Source organism: Panulirus ornatus, chromosome 58, assembly GCF_036320965.1.
Source record: "Panulirus ornatus isolate Po-2019 chromosome 58, ASM3632096v1, whole genome shotgun sequence".
NCBI lineage: Eukaryota > Metazoa > Arthropoda > Malacostraca > Decapoda > Palinuridae > Panulirus > Panulirus ornatus.
In genome coordinates, this window is record NC_092281.1 from 3,849,504 (window position 1) to 3,876,400 (window position 26,897).

The 26,897-nt window shown below is 39.1% G+C and overlaps 1 protein-coding gene across 4 annotated transcripts in view; it reads left to right on the forward strand.

Moving 5' to 3' along the window:
- The window catches only part of tty (tweety), a 545,142-nt gene that overhangs the window by 388,773 nt on the left and 129,472 nt on the right, over nt 1-26,897 (forward strand). For 3 of the 4 annotated variants that reach the window (XM_071695809.1, XM_071695810.1, XM_071695812.1), the window contains 4 exons: nt 10,454-10,672; nt 17,563-17,702; nt 19,774-19,875; nt 20,623-20,724. In XM_071695809.1, coding sequence (XP_071551910.1) covers nt 10,454-10,672; nt 17,563-17,702; nt 19,774-19,875; nt 20,623-20,724 — 563 coding nt within the window. The remainder of the gene's footprint in view (nt 1-10,453; nt 10,673-17,562; nt 17,703-19,773; nt 19,876-20,622; nt 20,725-26,897) is intronic. The other variant, XM_071695811.1, reaches the window with a different exon arrangement.

Sequence of the window (26,897 nt, forward strand, 5' to 3'; positions counted from 1 at the left end):
GGGCAGTTTCTTTATGTGTCTGAAGCATTTGGTCGACAACTTTAATTATAGTCCTGTACAGTACTCAACTGATCTTAGCCCAAGCTCTGATGAAAAATTTTTCTAAACAAACTGTCATATCCAAAAGATGAATAACATGTGGATAGTAATTCTAACTAGGGTTCTTGTATAGTATACTTCTAGGCTTTGTTAACATTCCTTAAGGACCAGTCCCTTGAGGGATTTCAAAGATTCCCCATGCAGATATCCTTTAGTTTGGTTCTTACTGTGTATTGTTGGTACATCAGAAGAGGCATGGGGTCAGTCTGTGCCTTTCCAACAGATGATGCAGGGTTTTGAGATGACTTTACATATCAAATGATAGCTGAGTTTCTATGCATAGTCAAAACCTTCTACTGTCTCCGTGACTGCTGTCATTTATACAGTTTATTTCTGGCTTTTTCTCAGAATATACGTGAATTTATAAGATATTTGTCTAAACTTTTGAAGGTATTTATGGTCTTAGCATTCACTACATCTGTGATATCTTATTTCAGTGCTCAACACACCTAGAGAAAAAGAAGCTTTTTCCCACAACCATGCTACATCTTTTAGCTTTGAGTTTTATTCCATTTGTCCTTGTTAACATATCTTCTTGTATTTTGAGAAGATGTTCATGATTTGTTATGAAACTTGTTCAGAATTTTGAACACGAATTAAATCACTGCGAAGTCTGCATTTTTTAAGGAGGAAGAGATCCAATTATTTTAGCCTCTCTTCGTCTGCTGATTTCTAAGGGATGGGATCAATTATGTCACACATTTTTGTACTTGCTCTAATTTTTATCCAACTTTTTTATAGTTTGGGGACCAAAACTGGACTGCATATTTAAAATGTGGTCTTATTAGAGAATTATAAAGTGTGAGAATTGTTTCTGGTGTCTTGTATTCTGTGTTCCTGGCTATGAAACCTAACATTTGGTTGCCAGTTTTACTTGCTGTTACTTGCTGTTTAGGGTAAGGATATACAAAAAGTGAGGTCCCCAGCCCCAGTCCCACTGGCTGGTAAAAGAAGTAGGAAGCTCATTTCTTTGAGGTAAACTTCGCACACTGCCACACTTTGTGATTTATTGAGTAAAAAATTGTATTCTGAAATTGAAGTTATTAACTCTCATACAGTGATATTGGTTTCAGTGTCTATCTTCATATGCATATTAGGTATGTTTAACCAAATTTAATCCTTCATAGAATGATAGATTGGTTTTTAAAAGTAAGAAAAATACTAGGATAATAATATTTATTTATTTATCTATCAGGCCCAACCCACCCACATACACATGTATATACATACACGTCCACACACACACATATACATACCTATAGACATATATGGATACATATATACACATGTACATAATTCATACTTGCTGCCTTTATTCATTCCCATCACAACCCTGCCACACATGAAATGAAAACCCCCTCCCCCTGTGTGCGTGCGAGGTAGCACTAGGAAAAGACAACAAAGGTGACATTCATTCACACTCAGTCTCTAGCTGTCGTGTATAATGCACTGAAACCACAGCTCCCTTTCCACATCCAGGCCCCACAAAACTTTCCATAGTTTACCCCAGATGCTTCACTTGCCCTGGTTCAATCTATTGACAGCACATTGACCCCAGTATACCACATCGTTCCAATTCACTCTATTCCTTGCACGCCTTTCACCCTCCTGCATGTTCAGGCCTCGATCACTCAAAATCTTTTTCACTCCATCCTTCCATCTCCAATTTGGTCTCCCACTTCTCCTTGTTCCCTCCACCTCTGATACATATATCCTCTTTGTCAATCTTTCTTCACTCATTCTCTCCTTGTGACCAAACCATTTCAAAACACCCTCTTCTGCTCTCTCAACCACATTCTTTTTATTACCACATATCTCTCTTACCCTTTCATTACTTACTCGATCAAACCACCTCACTCCACATATTGTCCTCAAACATCTCATTTCCAGCCCATCCACCCTCCTCCGCACAACTCTATCTATAGCCCATGCCTCGCAACCATATGACATTGTTGGAACCACTATTACTTCAAACATACCCATATTTGCTTTTAGAGATAATACTCTCACCTTCCACACATTTTTCAATGCTCCCAGAACTTTCGCCCCCCCTCCCCCACCCTGTGACTCGCTTCCACTTCCATTGTTCCATCCCTGCCAAATCCACTCCCAGATATCTGAAACACTTCACTTCCTCCGGTTTTTCTCCTTTCAAACTTACCTCCCAATTGACTTGTCCCTCAACCCTACTGTACCTAATAACCTTGCTCTTATTCACAATTACTCTCAGCTTTCTTTTTTCACACACTTTACCAAACTCAGTCACCAGCTTCTGCAGTTTCTCACATGAGTCAGCCATCAGTGCTGTATCATCAGTGAACAACAACTGACTCACTTCATGTTCCCATTTGTTCTCTTACATTACACACTTTATTTACCTCCTTCCAAAATATCTTTTTATTTTCCCTGAAACTGAATGATACTCTCTCACCCCAACTCTCATTTGCCTTCTTTTTCACCTTTTGCACCTTTCTCTTGACTAACTGCCTCTTTCTTCTATACATCTCCCTGTCATTTGCACTATTTCCCTGCATAACTCGTCCAAATGCCTGTCTCTTCTCTTTCACTAATAATCTTACTTCTTCATCCCACCACTGACTACCCTTTCTAATCTGCCCACCTCCCACGCTTCTCATGCCACAAGCATCTTTTGTGCAAGCCTTCACTGCTTCCCTAAATACATCCCATTCCTCCCCTACTCCCTCAGATAATAAATGAACATAAATACCTTTGTGTTGGCTTGGTTCACTGCTGTGTGAGACGGGATGGGGGATGTGGTTAACATGTCTTACAGCTGCTATTAAGAAGTGAAGGTGGGGAGAGTTTGTTCGTTTCTTTCTTTGGATATTGATGGTATTATTTCTTTAGAAATAGATCTTTACTTTTCATATATTATTTTCAATTTTTTTTTATTATACTTTGTCGCTGTCTCCCACATCAGCGAGGTAGCGCAAGAAAAAAAGATGAACAAATGGCCCAACCCACCCACATACACATGTATATACATACACATCCACACACGTACATATACATACCTATACATTTCAATGTATGCATATACATACACAGACATATACATATATACACATGTACATAATTTATACTGTCTGCCTTTATTCATTCCCATCACCACCCCGCCACACATGAAATGACAACCCCCTTCCCCCACATGCGCGCGAGCTAGCACTAGAAAAAGACAACAAAGGCCACATTCATTCACACTCAGTCTCTAGCTATCATGTATGATGCACTAAAACCACAGCTCCAATTCCACATCCAGGCCCCCATAAAACTTTCCATGGTTTACCCCAAATGCTTCACATGCCCTGGTTCAATCCATTCTCTCCATGTGATCAAACCATTTCAATACACCCTCTTCTGCTCTCTTAACCGCACTCTTTTTATTACCACACATCTCTCACCCTTTCATTACTTACTTGATCAAACCACCTCACACCACATATTGTCCTCAAACATTTCATTTTCAACACATCCACCCTCCTCCACACAACCCTATCTATAGTCCATGCCTCGCAACTATATAACATTGTTGGAACTGCTATTCCTTCAAACATACCCATTTTTGCTCTCCGAGGTAGTTTTCTCGCCTTCCACACATTCTCCAGTGCTCCCAGAACCTTCACTTCCTCCCCTACCTTGTGACTCCCTTCTGCTTCCATGTTTCCATCTACTGCCAAGTCCACTCCCAGATATCTTAAAACACTTCACTTCCTCCAGTTTTTCTCCATTCAATCTTACCTCCCAATTTACTTGTCCCTCAACCCTACTGAAGCTACATTTACTCTCAGCTTTCTCCTTTCACATACTTTACCAAACTCAGTCACCAACTTCTGCAGTTTCTCACCAGAATCAGCCACCAGCATTGTATCATCAGAGAACAACAACTGAGTCACATCCCAAGCCCTCTCATTCATAGCAGACTGCATACTTGCCCCTCTCTCCAAAACTCTTGTATTCACCTCCCTAACAATCCCATCCATAAACAAAATAAACAACCATAGAGATATCATGCACCCCTGCCGCAAACCGACATTCTCTGGGAACCAATCACTTTCCTCTCTTCCAACACGTACACATGCTTTACATCCTTGATAAAGCTTTTCACTGCTTCTAGCAACTTACCTCCCACACCATATACTCTTGATACCTTCCACAGAGCATCTCTATCATGCCTTCTACAGATCCATAATTGCTACAGAGAGATCCATCTGTTTTTCTTAGTATTTCTCTCATACATTTTTCAAAGCAAACACCTGATCCACACATCCTCTACCTCTTATGAAACCACACTGCTCTTCCCCAATCTGAAGCTCTGTACATGCCTTCACCCTCTCAATCAATGCCCTCCCATAGAATTTTCCAAGAATACTCAATAAACTTATACCTCTGTGATTTGAACACTCACTTTTATCCCCTTTGCCTTTGTACAATGGCACTATGCATGCATTCTGCCAATCCTCAGGCACTTCACCATGAACCGTACATACATTGAATATCCTTACCAGCCAGTGAACAACACACTCACCCCCTTTTTTTAATAAATTCCACTGCAATACCATCCAAACCCACCACCTTGCCAGCTTTCATCTTCCACAAAGCTTTCACTACCTCTTCTCTGTTTACCAAACCATTCTCCCTGATCCTCTCACTTCACACATCACCTTGACCAAAACACACTTTATCTGCCACTCTATCATCAAACATATTCAACAAGCTTTCAGAATACCCATTCCATCTCCTTCTCACTTCACCACTACTTGTTATTACCTCCCCAGTATCCTCCTTCATTGATGTTCCCATTTGCTCTCTTGTCTTAGGTATTTTATTTTCCTCCTTCCAAAACATCTTTTTATTTTCCCTAAAATTGAATGATACTCTCTCACCCCAACTCTCATTTGCCCTCTTTTTCACCTTTCGTTCCTTTGTCTTGACCTCTTGCCGCTTTCTTTTATACATCTCCCAGTCATTCGCACTACTTTCCTGCAAAAATTGTCCAAATGCCTCTCTCTTCTCTTTCACTAACAATCTTACTTATTCATCCCACCACTCACTACCCTTTCTAATCTGCCCACCCCCCACGCTTCTCATGCCACAAGCATCTTTTGCGCAAGCCATCACTGCTTCCCTAAATACATCCCATTCCTCCCCCACTCCCCTTATGTCCTTTGATCTCACCTTTTCCATTCTGCACTCAGTCTCTCCTGGTACTTCCTCACACAAGTCTCCTTTCCAAGCTCTTTTACTGTCACCATTCTCGTCACCCCAAGATTCTCCCTTCTTTTCTGAAAACCTCAACAAATCTTCACCTTCGCCTCCACAAGATAATGATCAGACATCCCTCCAATTGCCCCTCTGAGCGCATTAACATCCAAAAGTCTCTCTTTCACGCACCTGTCAATTGACACATAGTCCAATAATGCTCTCTGGCCATCTCTCCTACTTACATACGTATACTTATGTATATCTCTTTTTAAACCATGTATTCCCAATCACCAGTCTTTTTTCAGCACACAAATCTACAAGCTCTTCACCATTTCCATTTACAGCACTGAACACCCCATGTACACCAATTATACCCTCAACTGCCACATAACTTACCTTTGCACACAAATCACCCATCACTATGACCTGGTCTTGTGCATCAAAGCTGCTAACACACTCACTCAGCTGTTCCCAAAACACTTTCTTCTCATGATCAAGTGTATAGGCACCAATAATCACCCATCTCTCTAGATCCACTTTCAGTTTTACCCATATCAATCTAGAATTAACTTTCTTACAATCTATCACATACTCCCACAACTCCTGCTTCAGGATTAGTGCTACTCCTTCCTTTGCTTTTGTCCTCTAACCAACCCCTGACTTTAATCCCAAGATATTCCAAAACCACTCTTCCCCTTTATCCTTGAGCTTTGTTTCACTCAGCCAAAACATCCAGGTTCCTTTCTTCTAGCAGACTACCTATCTCTCCTTTTTTCTCATCTTGGTTACATCCACACACATTTAGAGACCCCAATCTGAGCCTTTGAGGAGGATGAGCACTCCCTGCATGACTCCTTCTTCTGTTTCCCCTTTTTAGAAAGTTGAAATTCAAGGAGGGGAGGATTTCTAGACCCCTGCTCCCATCTCCTATTCCTTCAAACATACCCATTTTTGCTCTCTGAGATAACGTTCTTGCCTTCTGCACATTCTTCAACACTCCCAGAACCTTCACTCCCTCCCCCACCCTGTGACTCACTTCTGCTTCCATGGTTCCATCTGCTGCTAAATCCTTTCCCAGATATCAAAAGCACTTCATTTCTTCCAATTTTTGTCTATAACTTGCCCCGAAACCCTACTGAACCTTGCTCTTATTCACATTTACTCTAAACATTCTCCTTTCACACAGATTTAGCAGAAATGGGGTGGCCATGATTAGGGCTTCAGCTGCCCTTGCCATATCTGCTATAAAAAGAAAAAACTATTCATATGGTCTTTAGTGTGTGGTACAGTGAAGGTAGCAAATACTGCATTTGACTTGTTTAGCAAGCCACATATAAATGGGATTATTTTTTTCCATATGATTTAAGTCCATGTATATTGGCATGTATGAAGTATATTACATGGCTTGTCCCTGTGTTGTTCTGGGGGTTAATATTCTCTGTTCTACTTGATTAGCATAGTGTTTTCCATTCTTGAATATTTTGAAGAGGCTAGTCAGTGGTAGTTCTTCCCTGCCACTGTTTAGCCCTCTGTCTCTCATTAAAAAAGATGTATTGTGTTGGGCATGAGGGACATGTGTCATTGTCTCTGGTATGTGATGGTTCTCACATTACTTTTTCAATCAGTGCCAACAGTAAACTCTATTGATGTTTGCTTAATTTTGGATGGTAGAAACTGCATCTGTTCCCTTACTGGCATTTACGTTTCTGAAGCCAGTTCAAAATATTTTTGGGGTGTTTAGACACATTTTCCAGGGTGTGATATGCTAGTCTTGGCATGCATGCAACATCCCTTCATGTAGTATTGACAGACTTTGTCCATCCTTTGGATTTGTTATTCATTTACTGTGTTATATCTTACCCTATCCATATTTTTTTTTTTCTTTAAGTTGAAGGCTTCAGTCACAGACAAAAGTTCACATCGAGGCTGGGCCTTAATTGAATTATAGAGAGAATTATGAAATGGAAAAAGAAAAGACAAGGGAAACTATTTACAAATTTTTGAGAAAGTGAAAAACCTGTCTTTTGAAATGTGTCAGGTCATAGTTATTGGGAAAGACATGAGAAAGTAGAGACTTCTGAAGCTTCAACATGGAGGGAAAGCAGTTGTCAAAATGGCCCACCCTTGAGTTGCTGATGGCCACACAATAATCATGCGATGCAGCAGCTTGCTGAGTATTGCGTGGTCTAGCTAATAGTGTGGGCACACAAGCAGCCAGCTCTTGGGAGTAAAAACCAAAGTAATACCTATATAAGAAGGAAAGTGAACCAACATTGTGGCGTAGGGCAAGGGAGTTAGGTTTGGAAGGTAGCCTGAATCAGTTTATAAGGCGGACTGCTTTCGACTCAACTCTGTCAAGTAAGGATGCAGAGCTAGAACCAACCCAAATGTAAGAGCAGTACTCCATACAAGGATGAATCAGTCTCTTGTATAAATAGAGCATCTGTTCAAAAGAGAGGTTTTGACATCTAAACAGGATGCCCTGTTTCTTATAGGCAGACTTAGCTATTCCTGTAATGTGTGCTTTCCAAGAAAGAGTAAATGTTATAATTATACCAAGTATGTTCATTGAGTCAAGAGGTGGAATTACAAAACTGTCAAAGGAGAGATGGGAGTTGTGGAGAGTTTTTGATAGAAAGGTGGGTAGGAACTGGGTCTTGGAGGCATTAAACATAAGATTTTGTGTCTCCACTGAGATATCTTGTCCAAGTCTGAGTTTATTGGGGTAGCTGTGTGAAGACAAGATGCAGATTGAGTGAGAGAAGAAGGAGCAGAATTGAAGGATGTGGATGGATGCAGTGTTATGTCGTCAGCATACGAGTGCATTGGATTATTTGTGGAGAAGAGGAGACAGTAAAAAAAAAAAAAAGAAGAAATGTAGGAGACAGGACAGAACCTTGAGGGATGCCACTGTTGATGGAGAAAAGGGGAGAGGCTGATCCATCAACAACCACAGAAATAGATTGGCCTGAGAGGAAGGAGCAAAGTGAGGGAGGGAAGCCAAAAGAGGGGAGCTTAGAGATGAGGCCCTGATGCTGCACCCTGTCAAAAGACTTAGGTATGTCAAGGGCAACTACACTTGATTCCCCAAGATCTTTCAGGGATGATGGCCAGACATTAGTAAGATAGGAAAGAATATCACCAGTGGATTTTGCCTTACAGAAGCCATACTGGTGATCAGAGAGAAGACTGATTTTCAAGGAGTTAAAGGATATGAAAGTTGAGGATGGATTCAAAGACTTTGGAAATGGTAGATGTCAAAGCAATAGGATGATAGTTAGAGGGGTCAGAACAGTCATATTTCTTAGGGATGGGATGTATCAAGGCATGTTTCCAAGGAGAAGGAAAAGTTTTGGTTTTTAAACAGAAAAGGAACAGACGAGCAAGCACAGGTGCAGGTTCAGAGGCACACTCTTTCAGTACACAGTGATGGATGCCATCAGGACCATAAGCCTTGCACGTGTCCAAAGAAAGAAGCGCTTTTTAGAGTGTCTGAAGAGATCACATGAAGGGGCATAAGATTAGATAGGATCATCAGGGGGTGAAGGCATGTTAGAATCATCCAAGGTGGAGTTAGAGGAGAAATGGGAACCAAAGTGGGCTTGATATTCAAACAGAGGCAAAGAAAGCTACATCTTCTTAGTGATGATGGGAGCCATCGTCTACATGATCAGATAACAATGGGAGCTGTTTAAGGATTAATGTTCACAGTTTGAGTTTCACTATCTGAAGTAGTAGCTTTCCACTTCAAAAGCAACTTCTTTCAGTGTTTGACAGTTATTTCTTCTTAAAGATGGTTCATGGTCACACATGTATTTGAATCACTTGTTAAAGAAGTATCATGTAGACTTACCACCCTCTTGTGATATATTAGATAAAATTTTGATTAATCTCTTGACTCAACCGGAGACAAGGAACATCTGTAATTGTAAATACGTACACTGAGTTTCATGGCTTTGTTTTAAGGCCAGCTACTATGGCTGGATTGCTGAGTTAGCAGTGTATGATATTTTCTCCCCAAAGTTAGTCATCCTATGGCCATACCAGTGACTGCTCCTCCTCATGAATTCTATGGGAAGGAAATAGAGTGGCTTATAGTTGACCTAAAGGATTAGGAAGATGATCATAAATCACTTAACAGTAGTGATCTGTCTTTGGGTTGTGTGGAGTTATTTTATGGGCATTAAATCTTCTAGCTTTGAAAATTGACCAAAATAAAGGAGGAGATGGTGTTTCTAGTACAAAGGGAAACAGTGATGCCAGTGCCTGCCTGACCTTGGCAACTCTCACATGACTAGTGCAGCTGATAATTTTGCAAACTTTTATTATCATGCTGTTATGAAAAATTATCACTATCATATGTAGATACAACTGTGATACTACTCCACATAACTGAAATGATATTAGTGGATAAAATATACTTCTAAAGTGATATTTCCCATTTTCATTTATTTGAAATTGTAAGGGTGAATACATTTATTTTAAGATGCTTGATATTCATTGGGGTTGAAAAGGAAACCTTAAATTAGTTAATGGATTAATATTGCATACTGAAACATATCAATGAATGATGGTCATACATGTTTGATTACTGTGGGTAATTAAGTTTCATGTCAAAAACAGTAGCTTTCCATTTCAAAACGAATATCTTTTGATTCATAAGGGTCATTTCTTCTTACAGCTAATCATCAACCAGTAATGTTTTGGTCTTACCAAATTGTGAACTTTTGTCTTTATGAGATAAACGTCAGCTCAGTTCCCTAGTTAAAAGTTCATTTCAAGATGTAATTTGGAAATATGGGTGAAACCTTAGGGCTGAGTGATCAAAAGAACTTCTTTAATTTTGATATCTGGTTATTACAAAGTATGCCATTAGCTTGTTCTAACTGAAAGTTTGTCTAGCAGTCATCTTTTCAGCAGTAAATGTAGAAGTACATAATCTTTATCTCTTAGCACTGTATTTTCAAGGTTGCACTCCATTATATGCAGTCTTGCAGTATGTGACCTCTGGATTTGATTGTTAGATAATTTTTTCATTACTATAAAGCATATATAGAAGTGAATGGGCAATACTTCTGTTTCATGAAAGATATTTAGAAATTTTCACTTCATGATTGAAAACTTGTTACAGGCATTGTCGGACTGGTGCATGGATCCCAACCCATTCCTGGAGGACCAGCTCAGCTCTTTGGTGTCCCGAGATGTGGCTGCTTACTATCTGCGGTGTGACCCAACTCGACCATCACCTTTTACCAGATATCTGACTCATGCCCAACAAGCAGCAGATGTTGTACTTGAATCTCTCAATAAAGTTACTCGTATTGCTGACGCTCATTATGAGCGAGCAGAGGTTAGTGATATTATGTTACTATGCATTAAGAATATAGGAACCAATCTTGATCAGGAACTTAATCATAACTATCATTTCATTTGAGTTCAGTTATGATTATATGTTTTACAGCAGTAGTTATTTTCATTGACAGTATGGCAGGTGGTTATCCATGAATGAAGATCCTATGACAATCAACTGGTTGTATAATAGTATAAGAATAGTATGTGATTTCATGGTGAAATGAAGAGGCTTGATTCACTTAGTTGTAAGCCAAGCAGTATTTAGAGTATGTATTACAGTTATAGTGAATGATGAAGGGTATCTCTAACCATTCTTTCTTGTTCATCAGAAAAATATGAGTTGCCAACTTGTGTTTGCTTTAGGTATTTTAAAAGATTTTAAAAAAGGAAGATTTTTAAGATGAGGCTATAAATAGGTATGGATAAGGAAGGAGTTAGTAAAATGAATAAGGAGAAACCCTTCACAAGGTGTTTGAGGAATAATATGAATGTAATTATTATGACATTGAATTGGCAAAAAAAAAAGTGTGAGAAAGATGGAAGTAACGATTGAATGGTGTGGTCAGGGGTAAATGAACAAAAAAATGGTAGAACAAATGGTTACAGGAGTTTCCACCTGTTTTATGAATGAAGCCAACCTGGTTCTGTGTTTTACTAAGCATGATTGTTGAGCTTTTGCTGACTAATACATCTTTATCTCTTCTTTGCTTCCACTGCTGGATTATTGATAGGTAAAGAACTTTTCCCTATGCTAACAGTTCTATCAGGCTCCATACACCAGTCATCATATGTACTTCATTGTAGTTACCTTAATGGGGGATGGAGGGGGGTTGAATTTGGTAGTGGTGGAAACAAGTCACAATAACTGTGAGGAACACTGTAACAGAAACATTACTAACTTTACATATCAAGCTACATTTCTGTACAGGGCTTATCTCTGTATAGACAATTACCCTGTGTAATGCAATTTTTTTCCTTAGTAAGTGTTATTTCCTGATCGCTTATGCATAAAAAGTAAAGAGAAAGGCTATTATTCTCTTCGAAATTTGCTTTTGTGTTCAGGACAGTGATATTTTGAAATTTACCTATTTTCAATCAGACAATTGGTGAATTTGCACATTTTTATTCACATAAAGTCAGAAAAACAACAGTATATGAATCAAAATTTACATGGATTTATACTAAGTGATCATAAAAGATTTAGAAATGAGTAGTTTTTTGAAATTTACATTTGTATTGTAAATCACTTTCACAAATCAGACCCCAAATGTAATCTCCCATCATGTTTCGTTATGTGTTCCTTGGCAGCAGCATTTAAAGTCTAGTATATCCTGATGGAAGTGCTTGCCTTGCTCCTCCAAATATGCTCTCATGTTCTTGAATTTATCAAGAAGAGCATCAAGGATATGGACTTTGAGGGACATTCTGCAGCCCATTTTGTCATAGCTCTTCATCATAATATCAACCATCTCCACATAGTTTTTGGCCTTGTGATTGCCCAGGAAGCCCCAAACCACTGCAACAAACCTGTGCCAAACTGCTTTCTCCTTCCTAGTGAGCTTTTTGAGGAATTCCTTGCACTTCAGGATCTTCTTGATCTGTGGTCCGACGAAGACACCAGATTTGACCTTTGCCTCATGCAGCTTAGGGAAAAAGTCTTAAAGTTTCTTGAAGGCTGCAGACTCCTTATCTAGAGCTGTGACAAATTGTTTCAGAAGGCCTCATTTTATATGCAGTGGTGGCATCAACACCTTCTGGGGGTCCACCAGTGGCTTTCACTTGATGTTGTTCATCCCCACAGAGAATTCGGTCTGCTGTGGCCGGTCCTGCCTGTGGTAGTGCGCTGCGGTTTCCCTGCTGTCCCAAATGCAAAGATAGCAGGGAAACTTGGTAAAACTGCCTTAGAGACCCATCAGGAATGCCACCATTTTGAAATTTCCGGTGACCTCCCAGCTGTACTCATCAAGGCATCTTGCATGGTCTTGACACTTGTATTCTTCTCTGAAGTGCAACGAGTGATCCAAGGGTTGAGACAGGTACTTGTTCCTGTTATGGAGCAGCACGGCTTTAAGGCTTCTGGATGAGCTGTCATTAAAGAAGCACCACTCTTTCAGGGTACAAGTGATTCCAATTGCCTCAAACAGACTGGTTACATTATGGCAGAAGCAGAGCCCTTCTTGACGGGCAAAAGAGGCTGGAAAAACCTAGGTGATGCTTCCTCTGATCTTCAATTTCCACACTTTCATCCAACAAGTTCCACTACTTGAGCCTAAATGTCAAAAGCTCAGCATTGGACTTTGTGTGACCATGATCTCTGATCAAGTCGTTGAGGTCTTTTTTATTGGGATAATATGGGTTTCTCTCCTCAGCTGCAACTCTTAAATTGTAATCTGGATCTATGTCTTCCTCCCCCTCTGACTACTATTATAATACTGAAAACTTCAAGAAAGTTCTATGTCAGCTACTTAGCCATGAATCTATCTGGAATGTTCTGAAAAATAGGTAAATTTCAAAATATCACTGTCCAGATCACAAAAACAAAGTTTCAAGGGAATAGCAGCCATTTTCTATACTTTTTAGACATAATTAATTAGGAAATAACTCTTATTATCCAGGAACGAAAAAAAGTAAAAATTTGTTATGCAGTTTTATCCATAATTACTTGAAGCCTTGAAGAATGTTTGGAAGTCGAGAACATTATCTCGGAAAGCAAAAATGGGTATGTTTGAAGGAATAGTGGTTCCAACAATGTTGTATGGTTGCGAGGCATGGGCTATGGATAGAGTTGTGCGCAGGAGGGTGGATGTGCTAGAAATGAGATGTTGGAGGACAATATGTGGTGTGAGGTGGTTTGATCGAGTAAGTAATGTAAGGGTAAGAGAGATGTGTGGAAATAAAAAGAGTGTGGTTGAGAGAGCAGAAAAGGGTGTTTTGAAATGGTTTGGTCACAAGGAGAGAATGAATGAGGAAAGATTGACCAAGAGGATATATGTGTCAGGGGTGGAGGGAACGAGGAGAAGTGGGAGACCAAATTGGAGGTGGAAAGATGGAATGAAAAAGATTTTGTGTGATCGGGGCCTGAACATGCAGGATGGTGAAAGGCGTGGAAGGAATAGAGTGAATTGGGACGATGTGGTATACCGGGATCGACTTGCTGTCAATGGATTGAACCAGGGCATGTGAAGCATCTGGGGTAAACCATGGAAAGTTGTGTGGAGCCTGGATGTGGAAAGGGAGCTGTGGTTTCGGTGCATTATTACATGACAGCTAGAGACTGGGTGTGAATGAATGGGGCCTTTGTTGTCTTTTCCTAGCGCTACCCTGCACACATGAGGGGGGAGGGGGTTGTTATTCCACGTATGGCGAAGTGGTGATGGGAATAAATAAAAGCAGACAGTATGAATTATGTACATGTGTATATATGTATATGTCTGTGTGTGTATATATATGTGTACATTGAGATGTATAGGTATGTATATTTGCATTTGTGGACATGTATGTATATACATGTGTATGTGGGTGGGTTGGGCCATTTCTTTCATCTGTTTCCTTGCGCTACCTCGCTAACGCAAGAGACAGCGACAAAGCAAAATAGATAGATATAAATACTTTAAGCCAATTTAAGTTACAATGCAGTACATACAAATGTTGAATTATTCACAGGTCTTACCTCCAAGGTCTATAAACATGGATTGACATGAACTGACACTAACCCAGGAATATCACTGCATCCCATGTGCTTCATATGGGTTGACCCAAAGGACCCCCTTCTTTAGCCTCATCCCTCACTCCTAGTCTAGCAGCACACAAACCACTTAGACAAATTAACACTAGAGAGTGCATAATGAATTATTCACAGATCTACAAATTGCAATATATAGCTAGCACTTCATACTGAACTACAAATAACAGAACTATAAATCACATATCCCCAACAGTGTTGTTACTGTGCAGACAATTAGATTTGGCACACTGTGCATGCTAAGTTAATCATGTTTTGTTGACATTTGCTGACTAACACACATTTGTCTTTTCTCTGCCAACACCAGTCAGTTGCTAATAGGTAATGAGTATTTTGCAATGCTAGCAGTTTACTGTCTGGCAAACTATTGTCGCCATATTTAGTGCTACAGCAGCTATTACTTGTTCACCACTGATTGACAAAGCATACTGAACGCACATCAAAGTCATACCTTCCCCGTTGTGTTTTGTGGACACCTGAGGCATTATAATTTTTTTCCTTATGCTATATATAGTTGCTTATGACTTAAGGTACCTCTGTATACTGATAAAGTGCTCTTTCTTGTATGAATGAGGGTGGGAAGAGGAAACCTGTCTAAATACAGGAACGAGCCCCTTACACAAACATGTACAAACACAGGTATAGGGATACCCGATTTATAAATGTCTGACCTATGTACACCCATACTTATAAACCAGTTCAAAAAAAACTGTGATTAATTTCTAGTCTGTTTTACAGTTACTCATACTTAAGAACTGTGGAACTATTTAGATATGCGTCTTTTTATTGAACGTTGCTTGATATGCTGTTTTATTAACTGTGGTTACTTTGGATTACAATATCAAATAAAATATTCAGTCAATTATAGGTATTTACTCTAATTTTATGCATGGTCAGGAATGTAACCCATTTGAAGTCGGGGATCCCATGTACAGTCCTTAAAAGGTTAAGGAAATCTGTTTAGATAATAATTTAGTAGGGTAAATACTGCTTACCTTGATTTTCTTAGCACATGCCACTGGATTTGATATGTAGCAGATTTTCAGCTTCACATGATTATTAATGTTTTATCTTTGGGGATAGGGGAAATAGAATACTTCCATGCATTCCCTGCATGTTGCAGAAGGCAAATAAGGATGGGAGTAGCGGGCTGGAAAACTTCTTGTATTTCTTTTTTGGAAAAATGGAGCAGACGGAGGCAAGCAAGGAATGCCTATCCAAACTGAAGGCATAGAATGTGGTATCTGAATGTATGTGGATATAATCAAGATGAGAAGAGGATAGATACTATGTTTGAGGAAAGGAACCTGGATGTTTTAGCTTTGAGTGAAACGAAGGTTAAGGGTAAGGGAGAAGAATGGTTCAGGAATGTCTTGAAGGGTAAAGTCAGGGGTTAATGTGGGTGGTAAGGATAAGAGCTAAGTCAGGGGTAGCACTTCTGTTGGAGGAGGAGTTATGGGAATGTGTGAAGAGTGTAAATGAGCTCGAGAATGACGTGGATAAAAATGAAAGTGGGTTATGAGAGGTGAGTGATCATTAGTGTTTATTCACCTGACAAGAAGAGTAACAAAGAGAGGCAAGTGTTTGAGGAGTAGCTTAGTAAATGAGTCAGTAATTTTGATGTGAAAGATTGAGTATTGGTAATGGGTGGTTTGAATGCAAAAGTGAGTAATGTTGCATTTGAGAGTATAATCAGGGGTCATGGGTATTCAGTGATGCGAATGGAAATGGTGAACAGCTTGTCGAGTTATATGCTGGAAAAGGGACTATTAATTGAGAATAATGTACCTGGTGTAAGAAGAGGGACATACATAAGTATACATGAAGTAGAAAAAAATGGTAAATGGGCTTTATTGGATTATGAAGTGATCAATAGGAATGCAAAAGAAAGACTCTTGGATGTAATATGCTGAGAGGCACAACTGTTGGAAAGTCCAATCAATACCTTGTGGAGGCAGAGGTTAAGGTTTGTAGAAACTTTCAGAAAATGGGAAGTGATATTGATGAAAAGAAATTGTGAAAACAGATGAGCTTGGAGAAGAAAGCATGTTTAAAGTGATACCTGGAGAAATCAAGTGTAGAATGGCAAAAGGTGAGAGTTAATGAAGATAGGGGAGTGCATGAGGAATGGAAGGTGTTTAAGGAAGTACTGCTGGCATGTGTTAATGAAATATGTGATATGTGGGAGGTGCTTAGGTGAGAAAGGATAGTGAGTGGTGGGATGACAAAGTTAAGGTGCAGGTGAAAGAGAAAAGAGAGATGTACAGGTGTTACTTACAAGAAGTGTAAATGATTGGGAAGTGTGCAAGAGAAAGAGGCAGGAGGTCAAGAGGAAGTTGCAGCAGTTATCAAAGAGGGCAAAGATAAGTTAGGGTGAGAATAAAAAAAATCTTCAGGTAGAATAAAATGTTTTAGAAGGAGGTTAATTGTGTAGAAATCAAATGAATAAGTGGGAACATAAATGAAAGAGATAATTGGGGAAGTGATGACATGCAGAGATGAAGTGAGGAGGAGATGAAATGAGTACTTTGAAGGATCATTGAATTTGTTGGAAGTTAGGGTAGCAGATGTTTGGGTCTGAGTTGTATGCAAAGTTGGAGAATCATGGCAAGTGGTTCAGTAAAAAGGAAAGGGGTGATAAAAGTGTTACAAGAGATGAATTTTGGCAAGGTGTCTGGAGTGCGTGTTGTACTTAAATATCTTGAGAAAGGAGGTGACTGTGTTACTGATTGGTTAGTTAGGATTTCAAGTAGATTTATTAATCATAGTGAGGTGCCTGAGGGACAGGAGTGAATGTTCGAACTAGAGATGTATATGTTTGTTGGGTGTGCCTGGTAAGTTGTATGGTAGAATGATGATTGAGAGGGTGGTGGCTTGCACAGAGCATCAGATGGAGAAGAACAGTGTGGTTTCAGGAGTTGTAGAGGTTGTATGGATCAGTTGTTGGGTTTAAAGAATGTGTTTGAGAAATACTTAGGTAGTATGTATGAATATCTGGAAAACATGTAAAAAATTTCTGTATGAGCCAGATCAGTTGAAATACAAAAAGTAGCTTTTTAGATGTGGATGTATGATTGAATATTCAGTATAGTGTATTGCATTTTGTCATTTAAGACAAAATGATTCATGAATTTGCTCTTTGTCAGATCCACCCTCGCTTAGACCACCTGAGTGCTTACGTGAACAAGTCCCAACGTAGTCTAGGAGGTGTAGCAGCTTTGTTGGAGTGCCAGTCTCTACACCACCACTACCGCACAGCCCTCAGTGCCACATGTTACCAAGCAATGTGAGAATACACATACTTGCATCATAACATTACTGTCATCATAGCTATTGGTATATCTATCTATCTCTAATGCCCATTCCATCCAGAAACTCTCATCAAGGGGGTGGCCAAAGTAAAATCTCCACCGATCGCTGTCTTTACATGCCTCTCTTGCATACAGCATTCCACACTTTCTTCCCAAATTTATCTCCCTCCAATACTTTCCACTCTATTTCCCCATGTCAGAGGTAGTTTTTCTTTCATAGGAGCCCCTTTAATGGTATTATTATACATTCTCCTTGTGATCTCCCTGTCTTGTATTTCTCCCTCATGCCCAAACCACCTCAGAGTATAACATTCCACCCGTTCTACCTCTCCACTATTTATTCTCTTTGAATTCCATGCCATACCAAATCTCCCTTACACCCTCTCATTACTTTCTTCATTCCATCTAATCATACCACATGCTCCTCTCAAATAACTCATTTTTACGAACTGGATTCTTGACCTCTGTGACTCATTCCTTGTTCATGTTTCAGATGCATAAGTCAGGTCAGGATGGCTGAGCTGTCCTGTAATCTTTTCTCAACTTCCATACTTACACCTCTATTATTTATTATTCTGTTAAGGGACCCATTGACTCTTCTACCCTGTACTGCTTTCTCCCTTATCTTTCCGTCCATTCACCAAACGTACCAAAAATAGCTCCCAGATACCTAAATTCCGTTACCTCTTTCTCCACCCCTTTATGTAACACAGTTTATGATACACCTTCCTGTCTCACTTTGTAGGGCTTTACAAAATATATACTTTCAGTCTGTTTCCTTTCAGGCACAATTACTTTATTTTTACTTGCATTTAACTTCAGCCCCCTGTGCTTACACATCATAAAACACAATTGCAACCTTCTGCACCTCTTCTCCACTCACAGCAAACAGCACAGTATCATCCACAATCAGGCTTGTCACTTTCCACCATACCTCACCACCACACTCCATTTCTTCACCCTTTTCCTTGTGGTGTCAAACTATCATTATATTATTGTCTTACAGTTTTATACATCATTTCTTTGTACTCTTATAGAAAAGCATGCAAATTATGAAGTAGAACATGTATTGTTTTAACCCTTTAATATTAATTATAGGACAATGTATGTATCTTAAGGATACTCCCCAAGCCCCCCATTTTGCTTAGGCATTCAACCTTGCTAACTACAGTTTTGCTCACTCCAGGGTCTCCCAGGAATGTAACCCTAGTGGTTGGCAAGAGACTTCTGTATACATGAAAGCTAGAGATTCATGTGTGCAAGTGAGGCCGTTGTTTGTTCCCTACCTTGCCGGGGTAGGAAAGGCAATAATATATAATAGAATTGGATTTCCATTTTATCATATAGTTATGATGGATTTAACTCCTGGAACTGGTACCTACATAGGCTGGGATAGTTAAGAGAGTATTATTTCCAGTGAATGCTTAGGGCTATTATGTTTCTCATGTAGGGGCTCAGATAGATAAATGTCTTCACATTGAAGACTTCTTTTCTTTTTAAGGCTCCGGTCAGGGACAAAAGTCACCATCAAGGCCGGCCCTTAATTGAAGTATAGAAAGAATTTTGAAACAGGAAAGGAAGACACAAGGGAAAATATTTATGAATTTTTGGAGGAAGTGAAAAATCTGCCTTAAAATGTGCCAGGTCATAGTTATTGGGAAGGATGTGAGAAGGTAGAGTTCCAAGGCTTTGACCTTATAAAAATGGCCCACCCTTGAGTTGCCATTGGCCACATGGTAATCATGTGACACAGCAACTTGCTAAGTATTGTGTGGTCTAGCTAGTGGTGGGATTACGTAAGCAACCAGCTGTCAGGAGCAAAAACCAAAGTGATACTTATAGAAGAGGGAAGTGAACTAACATTGTGGTGTAGGGCAAGAGTGTCAAGTTTGGTGCAGACATTTAGAAATTAAGATTAATTTTCATATCTTTTCTCCTTTGAATTTTGTGATACATTCTGCTTTATGGAGGCTAGGTTCTTTTGAAACTGACACTTGCATGGATTTCTTTGCATTTACACTGTTCACATGACACTGTGATTTTCAGGTCTGGTGTAGTTTACCTACTGTTGTCAGCTGCTGGAAGTGGTCTGCTTTTTACCATATTGGTCTGGTTTACATCACACACCTGGATCTACCTCAATCACAAGTAAGCTTCTTGTCCACTAACCCTATATACTTCCATTACCATTTTGTCACACAAGTTTGACAGCTTATGAGCCTGAAGCCTTGTTTGCAACAAGAGAATGGTTTTGTTTGTGGAAACTAAAATCAAGCTTATATCTAATGAATATGTACGAAACTGCACATTTTTCTATTTAGTTTTATACTGCTTTCATGCTGTCTTTATTGCCTCACTGTAAATAGCAGGAGATCTAAGGTGAAATATTGTTTTCATGTAAATGATAAAACTGATGCTGTATTATACATATTGTCATTGGTTAATTACATCAGGTTTCAGGTTGATTTTTGTTTTGTTATTTCCCCAGTAAGAATACATGTTATATGCTATTGTTCAATGAGTTGACTACAACTGCAGTGTCTTGAAAAATTCCTTGCATATCACTTTATTTCTGTGTCATGTATCCCTTCTGCTATTGCCAACTTATATACTTCTTGTTTTAAGCGAGTTCTTATTTTGTTTGGTGCAGAAACAGTCAGCTCTTTGCATTGTACATGTGTCATAGTCATATTTTTTAACTTAATCTTGCATATTGTGTTTGTCATCAAAACTTTTAACTTATATGTAGCATAATTAGATTTCTGTTATCTACAAAAAACTCGCCAATTGTGAGTCATGGTTTCGTGTCACTGTAGCGAGTACGCATGGGTTAACCTTGTGATTTTAGAATGCCATGAGACATGTAAGTGAGATGTGACTCTGTCTCTGCTTCAGAAGAGGCTCAACTGGGCCCAGTACCACACAGCCAAGCAAGAAGAACGTACCAGCTGTCAGAGTTTGGCTCAACACTCCACCGTCCCACCCGATGGCTATTATGTAGGAGCTCTGGACAGCACAGTTTTAGTTTTACAAAACAAATTCTTTTTATATCTGCTTACTATTAGGTTAAATATCAAGCCCAGAACATACAAAGATATGACAATTACCACGAATGATATGAAATAATAGAACCACTTAACATCAGCTCATTTTCAGTTTGCATTCATTTAAGTGGAACTGATGTCTTTATATGGGGCAGGGCCTCTTCATATGATCTAAATGCATCAGATATTAGTTGCTCCACTTTTTTAAATGATTTCCAAATGATCAAGTATTTGCAGCTGAATTAGGATAATGCGCATTACTGGTATCCCCTGCTAAACGGAGTAGATGCATTCCTGAGAAAATGTAAATTATATGGAATTCTGTCAAGCAAAATCCATTTTTCCAAAGACTCATTTTATATGATTGGAGATGCATTCCTGTCAAAAAAAGGTTCAGCCCCAAGACATAATAGAAAAAAATTGAGAATCCAGGGTTTTAGAAAAAGCTTAAGAATGCAGAAAACCCTTTTAAAAACTTTTTTTTAGATCTAAATGCCTCTCCCACTTTGGGAAATAGCATCAGGAACAGTTGCTCAGTTACTTCATTGCACTCAGCCAGTTTTTAGTTGTCTTACATAAACTTATATATGATAGAAATATGATAATGTTTTGAGAAAGTACAGATAATATTCCTTGAAATAAGGCCACAGAAATAAAGATAATGATGCCCGTATTATATTTCATCAGTGATTGACATTATTATAGTACTGCATACTATATAGAATTTTGCTAACCAAAAGCATAAATACAATTAAGTGATTTAGAATTGAAAATAAAGGGAAGAAGTTGACTTTATATAAGCTTGATATAGCTAGAAACATATGATTATGATATAGCAGAACAATATACCAATAAATCAATCTCCTTTTAAGTGAGCTATGTTTATAGTTGAACAAAACTTTTTTGCCCAGCATGATACTAATGAAACAAGATTAAAAGAATTGGAATATATTTTCCAATGCTTTTAGAAACATAAAGTAATTATCAGCCTATAGTTTCAAGTGATATTTGTGTTTAGACTGGCAAGAGCCAGTCATTGATTTGGGTTCAGGTTTGGTATTGTTGGCTTAATGTTGACAGATGAAGTTTACTTCCTTGGACATTTATATTCCACAACTAATCCTCTTGGGATCTATTTATGGATTTTGGTGTGTTTATTGCGTCATTTCCTAGTTATGCAGTTTGAGGTGGAAGTTCTACACTCGTGGGTCCTTGTTATGACTTGAAAATTCTGTTCCATCAAGAATCCTTTTAAAACTTTGTAAACTGCTGGCATTCACAGCTCCTTCTTTATATTCTTTCAAGCTAACTTCTTGCCCAGCCTCAAGTTGTGGCTCATGGTTACTCTGGTACTGTACTTCCTGAAGCAGTGTTTGCTGTTGATATTGTTCAACTGGTTTACAAACTTGAAGGCTGTTTTCAGGTCATCGCCCTTTCCTTCATTAGGGGCAGATATGTAGTCATCACACTATCATTGCACCTAAGTCCTCTGAATTCAGTAATCCTCTTAATTGCTTTTCTATGGATCCCCTCAATCAGATGTTTGTAAGTGTGGTAACCAGACATGGTAAGCATAATTCAGTTTCAGTCTGATATGTCTTATGATAGCTTACCAATCATTTCCTTTCCCATATACATAAAGGTGATTATAATATTTGCCTGAAGAACTATTCACTCTTGATATTGTTCGACTGGTTTAATAAAAACTTGGAGGCTGTTTTCAAGTCATCGCTCTCTCTTTTCTCCATGAGGGGCAGATATGTAATCATCACACTATCATTGTACCTAAGTTCTCTTAAATCAGTAATCGTCTTAGTTGCTCTTCTCTGGATACTCTCAATCAGGTCTTTGTACTCTGTAAGTGTGGTAATCAGACATGGTAGGCATAATTTCAGTCTGATATATTTTATGGTAGCTTACCAAACTTCTCCTTACCATATACATAAAAGTGATTCTGATATTTGCCAGCAGACATTTTGCTGCACTCATTGTTCTCATAATGTGCAGCAGTGGTGACAGATAAGGGACACTATTGACCGCTTGATCTCTTTTACAGTTAAATTCCTGGAGCTCATTTTCCATTTGGTAGTAATTGCACTAAGGCCATCTTATGTTGTGTCCCATCTTCATTACCATACTTAGCACTTTTTTTAATTGAATTCCATTGCCATTTAACAGACCACTTTCAGAGTTTGTTCAGGTCTACTTGTAAGCTAATGCAATCATCCTCATTCTTTATTTCTCCCATGACCTTGTCATGATTCACAGATATGTTTGGGTTAGGTTTCATTCTATAAGGCAAGTCATTCATGTACATTAAACCCTGAGACACACCACTGGTGACCCCAACCGATGTCGAGAAATGCTTCTCTTACATCTTTTACTTTCTCTCTCTAGGGTAAGATTTTGTCCAGGAGAGGAATATGTCTTATTCTTGTCTTTAGCTATAGCCTTTTAAAAAACCTCCAATGGGGAATAGTGTCCAAAACTTTCTGGCAGTCATCTTTGTAAATACTTAAGCAGGAGCTCTCTCTGTCATAGAAGTGTAGGAGATTTGAGATATATGATTTTCTTTCCCCAAATCCATTTTGTCACCCAGTTAGGTTTTTTCTCCTTTTTAAGTAGGCATCCATTTGCTTTCTGATTATCTTTTAGTGTTTTTTAGCCTACCATTGTTGGTGAGATTGGCCTGTAGTTAGGGCAATTTCCCATTCCCATTACTTAAATTGTATGCACAACATTAGTCCTCTTCCTCAACTTTGGAGCTACACCTTCCTCTAGTGACCTATTAAGCAGAATTTTGGCTTAGCAAAAACTTCCATTCATTCCCTCAGCTTATTTAGGAATACCTTATTTAGACCATAAGCCTTACATGGGTCAAGTTCTTTTGGTAGCATAATTGACATTTCTGTCAATATCTATACCTTCCAAGACTTCCTTTCCATCAGACCTTGCTAATGCTTGGGCAGTATTGTCCTCCATTGTGAAAACACTCTGAGACTCATCATTTAGCACCTTACATATTTCCTTATATATCTATCTGTATCTCTGGTGCCCATTCCCTCCAGGAACTCCTTTAAGGGGTTGGCCATGGCAAAAGAGTCTCCATAGCTGGTGGACTATAGTGCCGCATCGGGGCCATTAGTGCCGAACCCTTAACAGGTCACTGTAGAGGATAACTCTAGCACAGTGTTTCCATAGGCTCCCACCTAATGTTCCTACCAACTATTACCTAATGTGTCTACCTGATGCTCCTACCGAATGTTCCAACCTATTACTTTTACCTAATGCTCCCTCCTAATGTTCCTACTCACTGCTTCTACTTAATGTTTCTGCCTAATGTTCCTACCTACTACATCTGTTTATTGCTCCTACAATTTTGTCAAAAAAAAAAATGGGGTTAGGGCTAGCACATAACACTCACTACATGAAAATCTATGGTTATAAAGAATTAATTGTGTGATTTAAGTGTTGCAAAGTGTTATGTGTGACAAGGAGAGATTGTATGTTTGTGAACAGAATGCTAGGAGTCCATGTTACCATTTATTGACTACCCTTGAGCAAAAGATGAACATGTAGCTCTCGGTTGGCTGTTTGCTGACTACCAAGCCCAGGATTCAAACCCATGTTGGTTCCAATGTGGACTGGCCCATAGTGACTCATAGTCAGTAACGCTAACCATCACAATTGCGCTTCTCTAAGTGCCATAACCAAATTTGAGAAGTATATTCTGGTTTTGGCATAGTGAACGATGTAAATAGCTTGCTGAATATTTCCTTGTCCGTACACTAGATTGCTATTCTAATATTTGCCAACAGATAATTCTATATCTATCTGTACCTCTGACACTTGTTCCTTCGGAAACTCACTCAGGGGATGGCCACATCAAAAGTCTCCAGAACTACTGAACTTCATTGCTGCATCCTAGCTTTAAGTGCCACATCCTTTACAGGCCACTGGCAGAGGGCAACTGTACTGTAGTGTTCTCAGAGGCTCATACCTAGTGTTCATACCATCTACTGCTACCTAATGTGTTTACCTAATATTCCAACCTGCTACTTCTACCTAATGCTCATGTCTAGTGTTCTTGTCTAGTATTCTAATCTAATGCTCCTACAGTTTTGCTAAAGGTAGGGCTAGTGCATAGTGCTCACTACGGGAAAGTTTAGTTACAAAGAATGAGTTGTGTAGTTAAGTGTTGTCAAGTGTTTTGTGTGACAAGAAGAGATTATGTGTGTGGAGAGACTGCCAGTAGTCCACATGTGGATGATGTAATGATAGACAGCTATCTGGGTCAGAGGAGTGCAGCTAGACAACTAATAAAGTACTGGCTTGCTATACAGCTGTTATGAACCCTCCTGATACCCAGGCAAGTAATACCAGTATTAAACTTTCCCAGTTGGTGGCTGCCAACCAACTGCTACCTTCTAACAGACAGTTTGTTACCTTTCCTATTCCCCAAATATGGGAATTGGGTAACATGCTATGAACACTGTCAGCTCCAAAATCCCTCTCACACACGGATTCCTGCAGCTTATTTCCTGCTAGATGACAATTCATATTGAGGCATTCATTTAGTGTGTCCCATCCTCATTATTTTACACTTACTCAAGTTGAATTTCATTAAACATGTATTAGACCACCCTTGGAGTCTCCTTGTAAGTTGATGCTACTTCATACAATACTTTGGCATCATTTGCAATCATATTCAGGTATGATTCCAATTCATATGGCAAGTACTTCACATAGGTTTGAAAACCAAGGGTTTCAGGATCACTTGTGATTACCTATTTGTACTTGACAAGGGGTGTTGCCAACCTACACCTGCAAGAGTTACACCGCAAGTGAAAATTTGTTTTTGGTAAGGTAGTATCTCTGGGAATACAGTTGTGTCAAAGAATTTATTACTCCAAAGGAGTTTACATTTCTCTGCTCCTGTATTTAGTGCAGCCTTGGGCTGTGGTAGCCTTTAGAAAGGTTCTGGGTAACACTAGGACTCTTGCATAGAAATTGGTCTTGGGGTAATTATGAATAGACGAATATTAATTCTTTACAGGGAGGGAGCCTTCAGTCATTTTACTTCATGCATATACTATCCTTATATTATAAAGATATTTCTACACATCTCTTACAAGTTTCGTGCATAATTTCATGTTAGTTCTTGTAGTTGTTCTGTCCCTACATCTCTCATCTCTCTAGGAACTGTTCACCGTCAGCATTATCAGTTTGTTTTAAAAAGGTAGAGATCAGGCCATCCCTCACTCTTCCCTCTTCCAAGCTGGGCAAATTTTAAGCCTTTCTAGCCTTTCCTTGTAATTCTGCTGCCATAATTCAGATATCTTTGTTGCTCTTCTCTGGACATTTTTCTGATTACTCTTTTTGTTTCTTTAGGTGCACTGACCTTACTTGAGAAGCATTTTCTTTTATGATATGAACAGCTTGCTGAATATATCCTTATGCATGAACTTCAATGCAGTTCTAATATATGCAAGCAGACAGTTGGTCTGCTTACCTATTCTGTTGATGTGAGACTCAAGCAACAGGTTAGGGACAGTGTATAGTAGAAAAGATAATTTTATTTTATTTTATTTATTTTTGCTTTTTCACTGACTCCCGCATTAGCGAGGTAGCTCAAGGAACCAGACAAAAGAATGGCCCAACCCACCCACATACACATGTATATACATACACGACCACACGCAAATATACATACCTATACATCTCAACGTATACATATATATACACACACAGACATATACATATATACACATGTACATAATTCATACTGTCTGCCTCTATTTATTCCCATCGCCACCTTGCCACACATGGAATAACAACCCCTCCCCCCTCATGTGTGCAAGGTAGCACTAGGAAAAGACAACAAAGGCTACATTCGTTCACACTCAGTCTCTAGCTGTCATGTAATAATGCACCGAAACCACAGCTCCCTTTCCACATCCAGGCTCCCTTTCCACATCCAGGCCCCACAGAACTTTCCATGGTTTACCCCAGATGCTTCACATGCCCTGTTTCAATCCATTGACAGCACGTCGACCCCGGTATACCACATCGTTCCAATTCACTCTATTCCTTGCACGCCTTTCACCCTCCTACATGTTCAGGCCC